The sequence below is a fragment of the Salmo salar genome, chromosome 04, assembly GCF_965601325.2.
Source record: "Salmo salar chromosome 04, fSalSal1, whole genome shotgun sequence".
In the NCBI taxonomy this organism is placed as follows: domain Eukaryota; kingdom Metazoa; phylum Chordata; class Actinopteri; order Salmoniformes; family Salmonidae; genus Salmo; species Salmo salar.
The window spans coordinates 80,889,687-80,907,646 of NC_138294.1; the positions used below are offsets into that span (position 1 = coordinate 80,889,687).

Consider the following 17,960-nt stretch of genomic DNA (forward strand, 5'->3'; position numbering starts at 1 on the left):
GAAGGTGGTGAAATGCAAACTTTCCAAGGTGGAATTGAGGTAACGTAATGGTAGTACAGGTGCAATGCTCAACCATATGAAAATGACACACCGTGACACCCAAATCATTGCTGGCAGCACCACAGGCCCCACATAACAGACATTAGACAGCTTCACACAGAAGAGGTGCAATAAGGGACTGAGTGACAAAATGGCAGCACTGATTACAGAAATTATTGTAGTTGATATGCAGCCATTGTCAATGGTAGAGGATGTTGGCTTCAATTCCCTGATGGCATATCTGGAACCAGACTACAACATGCCATGTCGAAAAACTGATGGCCCGGAAATTCTACAACGATTCCTCTGCAAGTACAAAGCGTGAGCTCTCAAATCCCATACGTTTTTTAAATGTATTTTTACAAATCGATACTTGGAGTCAAAGAATCTATACAATATCGTCCAAAATAATATTGCAATAAGCAATTTGTATAAATATTTTTCCTCTATATAGTGCAGTACTTATCAGAGCCCTATGGGCCCTGGTCAAATGTAGTGCACTACTTATCAGAGCCCTATGGGCCCTGGTCAAATGTAGTGCACTACTTATCAGAGACCTATGGGCCCTGGTCAAATGTAGTGCACTACTTATCAGAGCCCTGTGGGCCCTGGTCAAATGTAGTGCACTACTTATCAGAGCCCTGTGGGCCCTGGTCAAATGTAGTGCCCTATAAATGCAATAGGGTTTCATTTGGGACACATCTATGTGCAGCAGCAATGTAACAGTAGCAATTAACACTAATCAAAAGCTAGGCTAGTTAGTATCCTGTTATTTCTATTCAGTAGGATACAATGCATTTCAAACGCTATCATGTTCATTGTACTTATAGAGAACTCTGGCAGACTTTATGCAGAATCCTAGACCTACTTTTGATAAATAGAATGGGATGATAGCCACACGCATGATCAAGGCTTTTATCTCAAGCGACTGACTGTTAACGCATACAGCAACTGCCCCCCTTTTGTATGTCCGTGGACTAATTACACACTCAGTCGAGGGTCTCAACTTACTGTTACAATTTAGAAATTTGGTTGTGCATCAGCAGTTTTAATTGTTTTTGATTTGGTAAATTAGTCTAGCGGCCAGCTATCTAAACTTGTAGTAAGATGGTGGAATTACCAACCAGGGTGGGGCCTGTTGATCATCAGTTATTATACATTCAAAATGCAAACATTTGCCTCCACCCTATGGCAAAATGTGTAGAATTGCATGAAATTAGCTGTAAAACTGCAAAATCTTCTCTTTGACCATGGCAAAATGTGTAGAATTGCAGGAAATTAACTTTAAAACACATGATTTATCTTCGCTGTCACGAGGGGGGTGCAAAAATGGGGGGGGGGGGGGGGGGTGTATGGACGTGGGTAGTTGCCCATCTCTGCATTATCTGTACCTGATATGTTTACATTTTAGTCATTTAGCAGACGCCCGTTTCCAGAGCGACTTACAGTAGTGAATGCATACAGTTCATACATTTTCATTTCGTGCATTTTTTTAAATAAAAAAATAAAATTGTACTGGCCCCCCGTGGGAATCGAACCCACAACCCTGGCGTTGCACACACCATGCCGGCGTTGCAAACACCATGCTCTACCAACTGAGCCACAGTCTTATATGAGAATCAAACAAACAAGCCTGGTGTTCCCAGGACCCAAATCCAAAGCTGCCTGAGACGTCTTTTTCATTTGTCATAATGATAAATCGATTTGAGTCATTTTCAGAGGGAGATTAAGATTTACTAGGCAGCCCAATGTTAACAAGAATTCTAGACATGACATTCCTGTTCAGAGAAATGTTCAGGGTTGTACATCTTAACGCCAGGGCAAAGGTTAAGCACACATTCTCTAGAGATGAGCTGGGCTGGGGCTGGGATTAGTGTCCTGTCAGCCTGTGTGCATGTGCACTCTGGCAAAGTGTACAGTGTACATGCAGGCAGGCCCACGCCTCGGCACACCGCCTCATGGTTACTGTACTGTATGCTGCTATCAACCTGGAAGTGGTTGGCCCCAGGAGGCTGTGCCAGCAGCAGCAGAGAGCAGACACACACCACCCGCTGAGCCCAGTGTGTCTGCTCCTCTCCTTTCACAGCCAGGTGTAGTAATCTGCCCAGTGAACATCACTCCACTAACTGGATCTGTGTGTGTTCTCATCACGTACCCCCAGAGGCAGGGGTGAAGAAGCTGATCCCTCGTTTTACTGCTTTGACCTTTTGTGGAGCACTGAGAGGACGAGCAACTTCTCCCATGAAGGGACGCCAACAGGCGGTTGCAGGCGGTCACAGACAGGCGAGCTATAGCAAAAGAAAGGGGCCTGTGACGGTTAGTTGTCCCTGACATCCATGGAAATGTTGGGCAAAACAATCCACTGAACAGTTGTTTTGTTCCTCAGTGGGATGATTGGGTTAGAGAGAGCACTGCTTTGTTGTTCCTCAGTGGGATAATGGAGAGGAAGAAGAGGTGGTGTTGAGTCAGTTTTTCTTTCTGTTAGTACAATTTAGGTTAGTGTGAGTATAAACCTCTATGCTCACCCAGCACCCCTCTTCCTCCTCCTCCAGTGGAGAGACTTCCAGGAAGTCAGTGCTCCCTTGAGGCACAATGAGGCGTTTCAGTGTCATTTCCTCTGTGTACAGTACAGCCTCTTCCCTCCCCCATAGACAGACAGACTTACAGATGGGAAGATGCTCTCTCCCTCTCTCCACCGCTCCTAACTCAACTGAAGCCCAGAAGCACATTCCTGGGTCGTGTTCCCACTGAGCTGCAGAGCAGGGTGGGGGATTGGCCTTTTACAAGGCAGACTAGACGCGAGCGGAAAAGAGGTAATGACTCCGTCAGGCACGAGCAGCGTGCACCTTTCCCCAAGCCTCAGAATGTGATAAAGAGAGGGCGAGAGGGGTGGAAAGCGAGAGTGCGGGGTTAGCGAGCTTGGTTATGCAGACTCGTTAAGCGGGAATTGTGACCTAACGGGGCCCCCTGTTGACTCTGAGATGGGGGTTTCCGTGGTGGGAGCAGAGCCGTTTCCTGGATGTGGTGATGAAATGCAAATGCTCTGCGACGCATTATCAGATACACTATCATGTCTCTCCAGTCACACACTGTATGCAAAGGTTAAGTTTCCTAACCATGTGACCTCACCAGGAAAAACTGAGTCCTCATTTTAAAAAAGGCCCTGGAGTTATTCCATCTTCGGGAACTCTCAGGGTTGTAATTATGGTAGGCCAGTGTCTGCAGGCGTGTGCGTGACTACACTGTTTACCCAGATGTTTTCCCACAGACCCTCAGGCACTGGACCCCACCAGGCTGTTTAGTCTGCAGCCTCGCATCTCCAGGTCATTGGGAGTAGCTTGAGCTATCCTCACTCACTCTCTTGCTCAAAACTATCAGTGTAGATGAAGGGGAGGAGACAGGTTAAAGAATGATTTTTAAGCCTTGAGACATGGATTGTGTATGTGTGCCATTCAGAAGGTGAATGGGCGAGACAAAATATTTAAGTGCCTTTGAACGGGGTATGGTAGTATGTGCCAGGCGCACCGATTTGTGTCAAGAACTGGAACGCTGCTGGATTTTTCACGCTCAAGTTTCTCGTGTGTATCAAGAATGGTCCACCACCCAAAGGACATCCAGCCAACTTGACACAACTGTGGGAAGCAATGGAGTCAACATGGGCCAACATCCCTGTTTGACATCTTGTAGAGTTCATGCCTGACGATTTGAGGTTCTTCTGAGGCTCCTAATTGTCCCTAATGTTTGGTATACTCAGTGTATATCCATCTGCCTATACTATAGATAAAGACAGATACGTCTCTCTCTGCTTTGACTTTTACCTCTTTTTTTTCTCCCATTGTTAACGCACAACATCCTTTCTCTTCATTTTTTGTTGTTGCTCTCTCTCACAGTCTTTGCTTTCATTCACACACACACTTACATTTTAGTCATTTAGTAGACGCTCTTATCCAGAGTACAACTTGTTTAACCTAGATTTATTCATTCTCAGAACTATAACCTCTGACAGAGACCTGTACTTCCTGTCTGTTGCCATGTGGTCACCACTTACTCACCCTTCCTGATGCTGGTTTATCATGCAGTCGGGGACAGTGTTTCTAACTCATTTGTAGTGCCTTGTCAATGTGGATGGATGGGCTGGCTGACTGCACTGTGGTTCCTTCTCCTTAGCTCTTACAGGGTGTGCAGGTTCCTTTCCTGTTGTGCTTTTTAAGCCGTTAAGTAAAACTTTTATTAGACTCTTGTTTGTCTCTGCTAGGTTTTTGATAAAGTTTTATTTCCATGAGAAAGTCTTAGTCACACACACACACACACACACACAGAGGAATTCATTGGGTGGACCAGATAGGGTTTTTGAAGTCCAACCTATATTGTCAAATTTAGTTTCCAGTATTTAATGTGTGACATATGTTAATTCACTAAGACTAGTAACTTTAACTCCATGAAGTCCATTTGCTTATTTCGCAATATGAGACTCGTGATGTCTTCACTACCTTTTCAATTGTAGTCACATTAGAAAAACACGGAAGTTCATTTCGAAATGGGGTGGTTTTCACAAGTTCAATTTCCTTCCTAACGCCCCTACTAGTTCACCACAGCCGGCCCCACCTATGATTTTTGTTAGTATTACTCAGTATACCCTCTGATAAAATTCACTGTCCTCGTGTAGCCTATTTAAATAGCCCCCTTGTGCAGAAATGATGCCTGTAGCCTACTTCCTGTGTGCTGACCTTTTGCTGACCTTTTGACATTTACCAGTCGCCCAATAGATAATAACGCCTGTTAGGATAGAATCGCAAAGCAAAATTAATATAAATGGAATGTATAAATGGCTCGATATCCTTCATCTCATGAACACTAAATGAGGACAAGATGGTGTAAATATTGACATGTTGACTCCTTTATCTTCTAGGCCAAAAACAAGGAGACTGGAGCGCTGGCTGCGGCCAAGGTGATTGAGACAAAGACGGAAGAGGAGCTGGAGGAGTACATGGTGGAGATAGACATCCTGGCCAAGTGTGACCACCGCTACATTGTCAAACTGCTAGACGCCTTCTACCACGACGCCAAGCTCTGGGTAAGACCTCCGGGCGACAGTGGGTCACCCATGAGCCACTGTGCCGACGGTGAGCCGGAACTGGACCCTGTGGAGTTTGTACTGGAACTCCCAAAACTGTTAGCCAAATCAATGGTCTGATCCATTCCATAGCCCTCTATTACAGAATAGGTTCTGACCTAACCTGATGGTGAACCTTTATAGATTCTATGAGGATCTAGCTACATTGTTCACTTCCTCCCTCTAGGATACTTTTTTCTCTCTCTCTCTCTCTCATAATTGAATACACTGCAGTTTTGCATGTACTTTGTAATCTGCCCGTGTCTTCCAAGACAAACACTAGTGACCTTATGAAGCATGCTGGTCCCGGACATCAAGTATCCTAGGAATTACAAAATGTAGCAAAAAAGAAAATGGTCACAAGCCAACAAGTTATTGTTAAAACAAATAATCTAGCACACTGTTCATACTGCAGCAACACTTTATGATGTCATTCTGATACACACTGTTCATACTGCAGCAACACTTTATGATGTTATTCTGATACACACTGTTCATACTGCAGCAACACTTTATGATGTCATTCTGATACACACTGTTCATACTGCAGCAACACTTTATGATGTCATTCTGATACACACTGTTCATACTGCAGCAACACTTTGTTATTCTGATGCACACTGTTCATACTGCAGCAACACTTTGTTATTCTGATGCACACTGTTCATACTGCAGCAACACTTTATGTTATTCTGAACTGTAATACACATTGAGTTGGATTCTGGCATTTATGATTAATTATTTATATGAATACAGTATTTTTGTGACTATCATTGCATGACCGAATGTGACCTTTGAAACCATGACCTGGATATAAGTGCAGTATAAACTCAACTCGACAGCTAAAAGCCAAAGTGATGTAAAACTGCTGTGTTGAAATGGTCATAGAGGCAGAAGTGTAGATTATCTTAAAGCTGCATTATGTAGCTTTTTGGGTGATATTTCACAGCAGTTTAAACTGAAATTAAACAAACTATCAATTTTAGCACCCAGGAAATGGTCGGAGCGGTGTCTGCATAGTGCAGCTTTAAGTGTGGTTCTTACAGACCAAGTAGATGCCAAGAATTTTCTAAATTTCATTCCTGCCGATTTTTAAATGGTTCTGTACACAAAATGATTCCATCTCTCATAGAGTTCAGAGTAGAAGTTTAACAGACAGAGGAGTGGGGTATGACATCATATGGCTTTAGTGCAGTGTTGGGGCACCTTGTACATGGCAGCAGGTCTATTGCTCCCCCTCTCCAGCTGTTGAAAACCCAGAGGCTTGTTGCACCCCTGCTAGGGCATAGCTGAAATTCCACAGTGCGAAAGGTACATTTTCCTTTCTACAAGGCCTCTGCATCGAGACTGTGTCAGCTCATTGTGTTTTGATAAAGGGCAGTGTGCAAATACACGTACAGCTTTCCAACCACACATTTCCTGTCTTGGTGTGGTTTTCTCTTTCAGTTTTCTCTCTGCTCTCGTTCTCAACTATTCTACATTTAAAATGGTGCAGCCTATCATTGAGTGTACATGGACAGTATAGTCCGACATCAATGTGATCTTACTCAAGAGGCCCAGGTTATTTCCTCCGTCCAGAGTGAGTAGCCAGATGCAGTGCTCACTTATACACCACTTCCCACCATTTATTTATGCTAATGGAGCTGTTAAGATTGGCGGTTTAGATGACACAATAGAACTATGTCATACTTGGATATCATCAGAAAGAATCAGGTTATAGTTTGGCCTCTCTCTCTCTCCAGTGTCAGAACAACCCAATATGTTTCTGGGTGGGGATGAGTCGTCTGACAATAGCACCTCTACACAAACACTGGCACCAAAAAGCGAGAGTATTGCCTCTCCCTGGCCAAGGGCCAGTGCCAAGGGGATGACTAAAGATGTGTGATCCCTGGAGGATGCCAGTCTGCCTAGGCTGGGTGGGGTGTCTCTACTGAAGAGACGCTGCAGATGGAACCGGCAGTTGGGCTGCGGGCCTCAGAAACCCCCCTCTTTCAGCCGGAGAGCACATTCCGCTGCCCACCTACTCTGCTCTGGGGAGAGAGAGAAGGCTGTTTGTTCTCATTTAGGAACAATCTGTTTTCCAGCCACAGCGTGAGAAACAGGGGGCCTTTACCGTAGGGTAGCTAATTGACTGCTGACATTAACACACACAGACGCACACACAGACACGATCATGGACAGTAGACACACGCGCACACACACACACACACACACACACACACACACACACACACACACACACACACACACACACACACACACACACACACACACAAGCATGGACAGCAGACCCACACAGAGGCGTGGACAGCAGACCCACACAGTGGCGTAGACAGCAGACCCACATACACACACACACACCATTTATAAGCTTTTGTTCACTTCTGGAATCACTCCATCTTGACTAACTATCCAACTTCTGATCTATCAAACAGACCCTGTCTTACAGGACCAGTTACATTTTTCATTATTAGTTGAGAGGGACTGCAGCCAGCCATGAATGTTTTCATCTGGAGATCAACCAATAATAAACTCGAACTCTATTAGTAGGTGTTAACAGATGGATGGTGTGTCTCTTAGTGTGCAGTCAGTGTAGTCTACTGCCACTCCTAGGGCCAACACAAAACCCTACTGCACACTGTGAGACTGAGTGTAATTCGAATGCATCATTTATTCCTTGTGAATAAGTCTATCTCCTTGAGGCTGCCTCTTGACGAAGAGAGGGCTCTCAGTCTAAAGAAATGCTGCTGTGTTCTGTTCAGTTGATACCAAGCAGAGGTAGAGATGGAGACTGGGAGAGGAACCATTAAACAGGAGGTGAATGATGTCCGTGTAGGATCCCTGTTCTTGTTTTTATCCCCCCAGCACAGCGCCACTCCGTTTACAGTAAATATGCCCTCATCCCCTTTTGTTCACCATCTCAGTGGAGCTACGGTACCTCACGTAGAGCAACGTGTTGTCTGTCTATTAATGTTCTTCATTCTGAATCTATCCTGAAGACATACTGTAATGTACCATCAAATCAAGCTTTATTTATCCAGCACATTTCAGACATGCAATGCAATGTGCTTAACAGGAAAAAAACAAAACTATTAAATAAAAGCTGAAATGTTTACTACACAACAAACATAAGATAAAAAAAAAAAAAGAATGACACAAACTGAACAACTAAAAAGCATCCTAAGGAAAAGCAAAGCTAAAAAGATGTGTTTTAAGATCTCTTTTAAATATGCCCACAGTTTCGGCCCCCCTCAGGTTCTCAGGCAGGCTGTTCCAGAGGCTGGGGGCATGGTAACCAAAGGCTGCCTCTCCATGCCTCTTGGTCCTAGACTTTGGGATAGTTAAAAGGCCAGTGCCAGAGGACCTGAGGGACCTACTGGGTACATAACTTAAAAGCATGTCTGACATGTATTGCGGTGCACAATCATGGATTGATTTAAAAACCAATAGAATCTTAACATGAATTCTAAAACTCACAGGCAGCCAGTGTGGAGACCTTAAAACCTGTGTAATATGTGCTCTCCATCTGGTCTTGGTCAGTACCCGTACTTCAGCATTCTGTATGTTTTGCAATTGACCAATGGCTTTCTTGAGTAGACCAGACAGGAGAGCATTACAGTAGTCAAGCCTGCTTGTCATAAACATGGATGAGTCTCTCTGTAGCAGGTTGAGAGAGAGAGAGAGAGAGAGAGAGAAACGGCCGCACCTTGGCAATGTTCCTCAAGTGGTAAAAAGCTATTTGGTCACATTCCTAATGTGTGATTTTGAAATTTAGTTCAGAATCTAAAATAACAGCAAGGTTTTTTTTTACCTGTTTGGTCTTTATTGCCTGTGAATTAAAATGTGCAACTAGATTCTCTCTCTGTGCTTTGGCCCCAACAATAAGTACCTTGGTCTTGTCTTGATTTAGATGGAGGAAGTTGTGAGCCATCCCAAGTATTTAAATCACTAATACAGTCTAATAATTTATCCGTGGAGCTAAAATCCTTCTCAGAAATGTAAAGTAGTGTAGCAGTGACAATCAATGCTGTGCTTTCTACCAAGGGGATATATATATATATATATATATATATATATATATATATATATATATATATATATATATATATATATATATATATATATATATATATATATATATATATATATACACACACACAGTTGAATCATTAAGTCATTTTTCAACCACTCCACAAATTTCTTGTTAACAAACTATAGTTTTGGCAAGTCAGTTAGAACATCTACTTTGTGCATGATACAAGTAATTTTTACAGCAATTGTTTACAGACAGATTATTTCACATATAACTCGATGTCACAATTCCAGTGGGTCAGAAGTTTACATACACTAAATTGACTGTGCCTTTAAACAGCTTGGAAAATTCCAGAAAATTATGTCATGGCTTTAGAAGCTTCTGATAGGCTAATTGACATCATTTGAGTCAATTGGAAGTGTACCTGTGGATGTATTTCAAGGCCATATCTTTAAACTCAGTGCCTCTTTGCTTGACATCATGGGAAAATGAAAAGAAATCAGCCAAGACCTCAGAAAAAAATTGTAGACCTCCACAAGTCTGGTTCATCCTTTAGAGCAATTTCCAAACGTCTGAAGGTACCATGTTCATCTGTACAAACAATAGTACGCAAGTATAAACACCATGGGACCACGCAGCCGTCATACAGCTCAGGAAGGAGACGCGTTCTGTCTCCTAGAGATTAACGTACTTTAGTGTGAAAAGTGCAAATCAATCCCAGAACAACAGCAAAGGACCTTGTGAAGATGCTGGAGGAAACGGGTACAAAAGTATCTATATCCACAGTAAAAACAAGTTCTATATCAACATAACCTGAAAGGCCGCTCAGCAAGGAAGAAGCCACTGCTCCAAAACCGCCATAAAAAAGCCAGACTACGGTTTGCAACTGCACATGGGGACAAAGATCATACTTTTTGGAGACATGTCCTCTGGTCTGATGAAACAAAAATAGAACTGTTTGGCCATAATGACCATCATTATGTTTGCAGGAAAAAGGGGGAGGCTTGCAAGCTGAAGAACACCATCCCAACCGTGAAGCACGGGGGTGGCAGCATCATGTTGTGGTGGTGCTTTGTTGCAGGAGAGACTGCTGCACTTCACAAAATAGATGGCATCATGAGGGAGGAAAATTATGTGGATATATTGAAGCAACATCTCAAGACATCAGTCAGGAAGTTAAAGCCTGGTCGCAAATGGGTCTTCCAAATGGACAATGACCCCAAGCAAACTTCCAAAGTCGTGGCAAAATGGCTTAAGGACAACAAAGTCAAGGTATTGGAGTGGCCCTCACAAAGCCCTGACCTCAATCCTATAGAAAATGTGTGGGCAGAACTGAAAAAGCTTGTGCGAGCAAGGAGGCCTATAAACCGGACTCAGTTACACCAGCTCTGTCAGGAGGAATGGGCTAAAATTCACCCAACTTATTGTGGGAAGCTTGTGGAAGGTTACCTGAAATGTTTGACCCAAGTTAAACAATTTAAAGGCAATGCTACCAAATACTAATTGAGTGTATGTTAACTTCTGACCCACTGGGAATGTGATGAAAGAAATAAAAGCTGACATAAATCATTCTCTCAACTATTATTCTGACATTTATCATTCTTAAAATAAAGTGGTGATCCTAACTGACCTAAGACAGGGAATTTTTACTAGGATTAAATGTCAGGAATTGTGAGAAACTGAGTTTAAATGTATTTGGCTAAGGTCTATGTAGACTTCCGACTTCAACTAAGTAACTTTTATATATTTATATATATATATATATATATATATATATATTAGTTGAAGTCGGAAATCTACATACACCTTAGCCAAATACATATATATACTGCTCAAAAAAATAAAGGGAACACTTAAACAACACAATGTAACTCCAAGTCAATCACACTTCTGTGAAATCAAACTGTCCAGTTAGGAAGCAACACTGATTGACAATAAATTTCACATGCTGTTGTGCAAATGGAATAGACATCAGGTGGAAATTATAGGCAATAAGCAAGACACCCCCAATAAAGGAGTGGTTCTGCAGGGGGTGACCACAGACCACTTCTCAGTTCCTATGCTTCCTGGCTGATGTTTTGGTCACTTTTGAATGCTGGCGGTGCTTTCACTCTAGTGGTAGCATGAGACTGAGTCTACAACCCACACAAGTGGCTCAGGTAGTGCAGCTCAACCAGGATGGCACATCAATGCGAGCTGTGGCAAGAAGGTTTGCTGTGTCTGCCAGCGTAGTGTCCAGAGCATGGAGGCGTTACCAGGAGACAGGCCAATACATCAGGAGACGTGGAGGAGGCCGTACGAGGGCAACAACCCAGCAGCAGGACTGCTACCCCCGCCTTTGTGCAAGGAGGAGCAGGAGGAGCACTGCCGGAGCCCTGCAAAATGACCTCCAGCAGGCCACAAATGTGCATGTGTCTGCTCAAATGGTCAGAAACAGACTCCACGAGGGTGGTATGAGGGTCCGACGTCCACAGGTGGGGGTTGTGCTTACAGCCCAACACCTTGCAGGACGTTTGGCATTTGCCAGAGAACACCAAGTTTGGCAAATTCGCCACTGGCGCCCTGTGCTCTTCACAGATGAAAGCAGGTTCACACTGAGCACGTGACAGACGTGACAGAGTCTGGAGACGCCGTGGAGAACGTTCTGCTGCCTGCAACATCCTCCAGCATGACCGGTTTGGCGGTGGGTCAGTCATGGTGTGGGGTGGCATTTCTTTGGGGGGCCGCACAGCCCTCCATGTGCTCGCCAGAGGTAGCCTGACTGCCATTAGGTACCGAGATGAGATCCTCAGACCCCTTGTGAGACCATATGCTGGTGCGGTTGGCCCTGGGTTCCTCCTAATGCAAGACAATGCTAGACCTCATGTGGCTGGAGTGTGTCAGCAGTTCCTGCAAGAGGAAGGCATTGATGCTATGGACTGGCCCGCCCGTTCCCCAGACCTGAATCCAATTGAGCACATCTGGGACATCATGTCTCGCTCCATCCACCAACGCCACATTGCACCACAGATTGTCCAGGAGTTGGCGGATGCTTTAGTCCAGGTCTGGGAGGAGATCCCTCAGGAGGCCATCCGCCACCTCATCAGGAGCATGCCCAGGCATTGTAGGGAGGTCATACAGGCACGTGGAGGCCACACACACTACTGAGCATCATTTTGACTTGTTTTAAGGACATTACATCAAAGTTAGATCAGCCTGTAGTGTGGTTTTCCACTTTATTTTGAGTGTGACTCCAAATCCAGACCTCCATGGGTTGATAAATTGGATTTCCATTGATTATTTTTGTGTGATTTTTGTTGTCAGCACATTCAACTATGTAAAGAAAAAAGTATTTAATAAGATTTTCTTTCATTCAGATCTAGGATGTGTTGTTTAAGTGTTCCCTTTATTTTTTTGAGCAGTGTGTGTATATATATATATATTACTACCATTCAAAGTTTGGGGTCACTTAGACATACCTTCAACAGTGAAGAGGCGACTCCGAGTTCCTCTGTCCAGTGTCTGTGTACTTTTTGCCCATCTTAATCTTTTCTTTTTATTAGCCAGTCTGAGATATGGCTTTTTCTTTGCAACTCTGCCTAGAAGGCCATCATCCCGGAGTCCTTCACTGTTGACGTTGAGACTGGTGTTTTGCGGGTACTATTTAACGAAGCTGCCAGTTGAGGACTTGTGTTTCTCAAACTACACACTCTAATGTACTTGCTCAGTTGTGCACCGGGGCCTCCCACTGCTCTTTCTATTCTGGTTAGAGCCAGTTTGCGCTGTTCTGTGAAGGGAGTAGTACACAGCGTTGTACGAGATCTTTAGTTTCTTGGCAATTTCTTGCATGGAATAGTCTTCATTTCTCAGAACAAGAATAGACTGACGAGTTTCAGAAGAAAGTAATCGAACCCAAAAATGCTGATGCTCCAGATACTCAACTAGTCTAAAGAAGGTCAGTTTTATTGCTTCTTTAATCAGGACAACAGTTTTCAGCTGTGCGAACATAATTGAAAAAGGGTTTTCAAAATTATAATTAGCCTTTTTAAAATGATTAACTTGGATTAGCTAACACAACGTGCCATTGGAACACAGGAGTGATGGTTGCTGATAATGGGCCTCTGTACGCCTATGTAGATATTCCATAAAAAAATCAGCCGTTTCAAACTACAATAGTCATTTACAACATTAACAATGTCTACACTGTATTTCTGATCAATTTTGATGTTTAAATGGACAAAAGAATTAGCTTTTCTTTCAAAAGCAAGGACATTTCTAAGTGACCGCAAACTTTTGAACGGTACTATGTATGCATATATACATACAGTACTGGACCCAAGATCGAATCTTATAGAATGTGATATGTATTTTCTCTGAATTATGTTCTCAAAGGGTGACAAACCTTCGACCTGTTAAATGGGTTCTAAACCAATTTTAAAACTGTATCTGTCTATCACTGGAACATTACTCAATTCCCAAAGTGTCACTATGCATAATGCTGATTCTGTGCATGATGGAGAAAAGATGTCCGGGAGATTCCTTAGAAGATGAGGTTGCAAATCACTGTCGGTGTCGGTACACAGTTGAAGGAACTTAAATACCACGTTAATGTCGCCAAAGTGCTACATAAGCCAATTTACTTGTGTATCTAACACAGTGGTTGCAAGTCTGCACCAGCATCAGCTCAACTTACCTTGCCCGACTGAGCAGTCAGTGGCATAAATTCAGAGGGCTTAGCCAGTGAAACGGCATCTTTTAACAGTCATCAATTATTAAGATAGTTCTCTCTAAGAGGAACATACAGGCTGTAGTTTGTCTGCGGTCTGACCAGTTGGATCACATCTTTCCCCAGTGCAAAATTGCTCTTGTCATCTGGAAACCATGCCAACATTCCCTCGAAGGGAGAAAACTGCTGTGATTTACCTACAGTAGCAGTGATAGATTCCACTAAACACTTCCTGTTGTCTATACATAAAACCACAAGCTGATAAAGAATTTTACAGTAGGTGTTTATCATGAATTCATTTGAATGGCGTTCAGTGGACACAGCCAATGTTGAGTTTGTACCAGGTATGCCTTCCTCTTAAGTCTATATTTACCTAGCTTGTCATCCACATCTAAAGTATTTGTTGATGAGAGGATAAGTAGGGATTTAGGAAAAACCACAAATTAACCTCAATAAACTGCAGTGGATCCAATGTTAATACAAGGCCTCACAAACACTACTTTTTAAAATCACCTTATGCCTCGTAAGACGCCCTTGGTTTACTGTGGAGGCTAGCCAAGACTGACTGGAACATGGGCACCTCCCTCGGCTGGGGATGGAGTCGTGTGTGTCCACTTATGTACAGTGACTACCTGTAAGTCCTCCATTGGTTTTGTTGCTTTGACAATGGTGTTATAGCACAGAGGTGAATTAATGGTTGGAGAGGGCCTTTTTTGCTATGGCAACACAAGACCTAGTCTGTGTTACTCAATCCCCTGACGATTGAGTAACAGTGAGATATGTATGCTGTTGATGAACAGTGACAAGCCATCTGAGTGCCTTGGATAAAGAAACATGCATGTGCGCGCGAACACACCTCTTTGAATATTTGAGGTGCTCCCAGAATCCCTTTAACAACGCAGGTATGTTAAAGTTACTGTACCCCACCAACCCTCGAGTCACGTGGAATATGATCAAAACGCCTTTCTACTCTGGCTTTATTGTGCTCGGCCCCCTGTTGACTTGCATGACACATTCATAAGAAGCCTTTGACAGTGCAGATGCAAGGGATTGATGTCAGTGGGCTTTTTTCCTTTTTTCTATTCTGTTTCTGCCTTTCCTCAGCTCTTGCTGTTTCACCTTGGCAGGGATGGTATTTGGTTTATGTTACAGTGACAGTCTGTTATCCCATCCATTGCTAAACACACACTGACTGTAGTGCTGTTCTGTACGGCCACGGTGAGTATCGCCTATAGCGACACGAGGCATTGTAGAGTGATTGAGAGGGCTTTCAACACATGTCAGAGACAGGAGTGTACGACTAGAAAGGGAGCTGTTGGTTAATCTCCTGGTGACTGGGCAGCGTCAGGTGTTTGCTGCTGACATGTGCTGTCTTTTATTGTGTAGATTATCTGAGTTCCAAGAGGCCTTACTGCCTACGACTCCTGTCTCTCCCTCTTCTCTAGATTTCAGACATTCTCTCAGGGCGATACACTGGTCTCTCTCTGCTGTATCTCAGTAAGATTGAAGGCAGCTAGACTACTACCTGTCACTTCTCTGGACCTTCCCTCTCGTCTCCTCTCAGCCCCCCTCCATTTAATCCATCTTCTCTCTTTCTTTACCCCTCGTCCTTTTTCTCTGGGAAGCTTCTGAAGTGATCACATTAAAGGTCAAACAATAGCTACGAACATCTGCCTGTGACTTTTGAAGTGCGTCATGTTGATGGTTCTCTAGAAAATGTGACTTTCCATGGAATCCCTTTTAGGAAGTTTGTATTTAGTTTGTATTTCCTAATACAATTGTAGTCAATTTATATTTAGTTTATTTCCTGATAAGACTGTAAATCACAATACTGACTGTTTTCCTCTTCATCCCCACAGATCATGATTGAGTTCTGCCCCGGAGGAGCCGTGGACGCTACTATGTTAGGTACGGAGACATAGTGGGGTCCGGAATTATTGGATCCCTTGATAAAGATGAGCAAAAAAGAATTCAAATCTGAGCTATATTGTATGCTAAATTGGAAGCAAAATAGCCCCATAACATGAAAGATCCATCACCATATTTTATAGTAGAGATTAGGTATTTTCTGCACATGCGTTCTTTCGACAGGCCAACGTTGAGTTGACGAGGGAAGTCCATAAGCGCAGACAAAAGATATCAAGGATCCAGAAAGATTCTGTATGGAGGAATTTTCTAAGATCCCTCCCATTGTGTTCTCCAATCTCATAACACATTTTAGAAAAAGGCTCAGTGTCATTATCCTCGCAATGCAAGAGGAGGGTGCTGAAGTATTTAAAACAGGGGATCCAATTATTTTTCTCCCATATATTGTTTTAGATTTTTATTACTTGTTAAGCAAAATCCCTTTATCTGAGAGATTGTATTAGTATAAAATGTACTTTTTCTCCCCAAAAATGCGTACAATATAGGTCAGTATTTGTATTTATTTTATGCAGTATTTTTTGCTCATCTTTATCAAGGGTGTCAATAATTCCGGACCCCACAGTACTGTAGACAGCGTGGTGCTTCATGGGTATGTGCTCTCTCCCTTAGAACATTGCTTTCATAAGCTTCCCGCCTCTCCCATTTGATGTTTCAGATTCTATACTCAGGCCATAGCTGCAACTGCCAAGGCATTGTTACTCTTAAGAATATTGCTTTATTATGAAATGATTGGCGAACAAGGCCAAGTGACGTCACGCTGTAATGGATCTGCTATTGTTGCAAAACACTAAGCACAGATGGAGAGGAGACAGACCCCTGGTCGTTTCCATGTAAAAGGACCGATGAGCACCAACACATTAAGTTCATATGAACATGTTGAATTGGGTGTCAAATTAAATCGAAGGGTCTATATTTTTGAGAAATTAAGGCATATATACATTTTCAACCATTTTCCATCCTAAAAATCTGAAATAAACAAAGGCTTTGCTTTCTGGTCAAACTGTTGGAAAAGGGGTCTTAGAAAACATCAACTACCAGAAAAAGTCTTAAGTTATTAGAAATACATCAACTAGAGCTGTCAAATGACAAATAATTAAGTTAGTTAATGGCATTAGTTAATCGTTACCAAATCGGTAACGGAATTTCAGAAAAATCAGTAATGCAATTTCTGCAATTGAATTGGCTGCAATGGGGAAATCATAGTATTCACACAAAACAGTTGGGTTCACAAGTTTAGATGGCACAGTAAAGAGTCTAATTATGTACTGTTCAGTAGATCTGAGTACACAATTTACTGTACTGAACTATACTCTCCTTTACTGTACTGAACACTACTGAGCTCTACTGTACTGTGGAATTGCCCTCCTGCTTCTCCTACAGCAGTCGCTGGCCCCAAATACAGCTAACCAAACACATAAAGAATTGAGAGAGCCTGCTTTAGCATGTGAATGTTTTCTCAAAGTCAATTTACACTCTCTGGGCTCTCAGGGGGCAGTGGCCTCTTAAGACTACTTACATCTTGTACTGGCAGAAGCCTGATCTGCTGCATAGGAAATACTTAGGTGACCCAATAAACCACCTTGCCTTCAGGGGAGTTCTGACTTGTTACCAGTAAAAATGGGTTGTACCATTTTTCTCTTGAGGGGATTTAAAGTAAAACTTTTGTTGTGAGTTAAAGTGATGTCCGTTCCCCTAACCGGTGTCCTCGCCTCTTTCTGGTCTGCAGAGCTGGACCGGGGCCTGATAGAGCCCCAGATCCAGGTCATCTGTAAACAGATGCTGGAGGCCCTGGTCTACCTGCACAGCATCAAGATCATCCACAGAGACTTGAAGGCCGGCAACATCCTTCTCACACTGGAGGGAGACATCAAGCTAGGTGAGTCTCTATATTTTCCCTCCACAGTGTTTTACCCATAGAATGTATTCTTCTAGAACACAGAGACCTCTAGAATGCTAGAACCAGTGTTCTACTTATTGGATCTAACCATCCCCCTTAATCTTCCTCTATGTTATCCACAGTCTTAAACTATTTGGACTAATTCTCCAGTAAGCAACAAAGACTTCTCATTGGACATTGTGTATTGGTCACGGTTGTCTTTGGAAAAAGTGGCTGTTATCTTGTTGGAAAGCAGAGCGTGATGGGA

General features: G+C 43.0%; 1 protein-coding gene across 1 annotated transcript in view; it reads left to right on the forward strand.

Annotated features, from left to right (window-relative positions):
• Positions 1–17,960, forward strand: part of stk10 (serine/threonine kinase 10) — a 56,231-nt gene that overhangs the window by 6,797 nt on the left and 31,474 nt on the right. Inside the window, exons 2-4 of the mRNA XM_014198029.3 lie at positions 4,949–5,113; positions 15,750–15,798; positions 17,543–17,692. Of these exons, the coding sequence (XP_014053504.1) occupies positions 4,949–5,113; positions 15,750–15,798; positions 17,543–17,692 (364 nt within the window). The remainder of the gene's footprint in view (positions 1–4,948; positions 5,114–15,749; positions 15,799–17,542; positions 17,693–17,960) is intronic.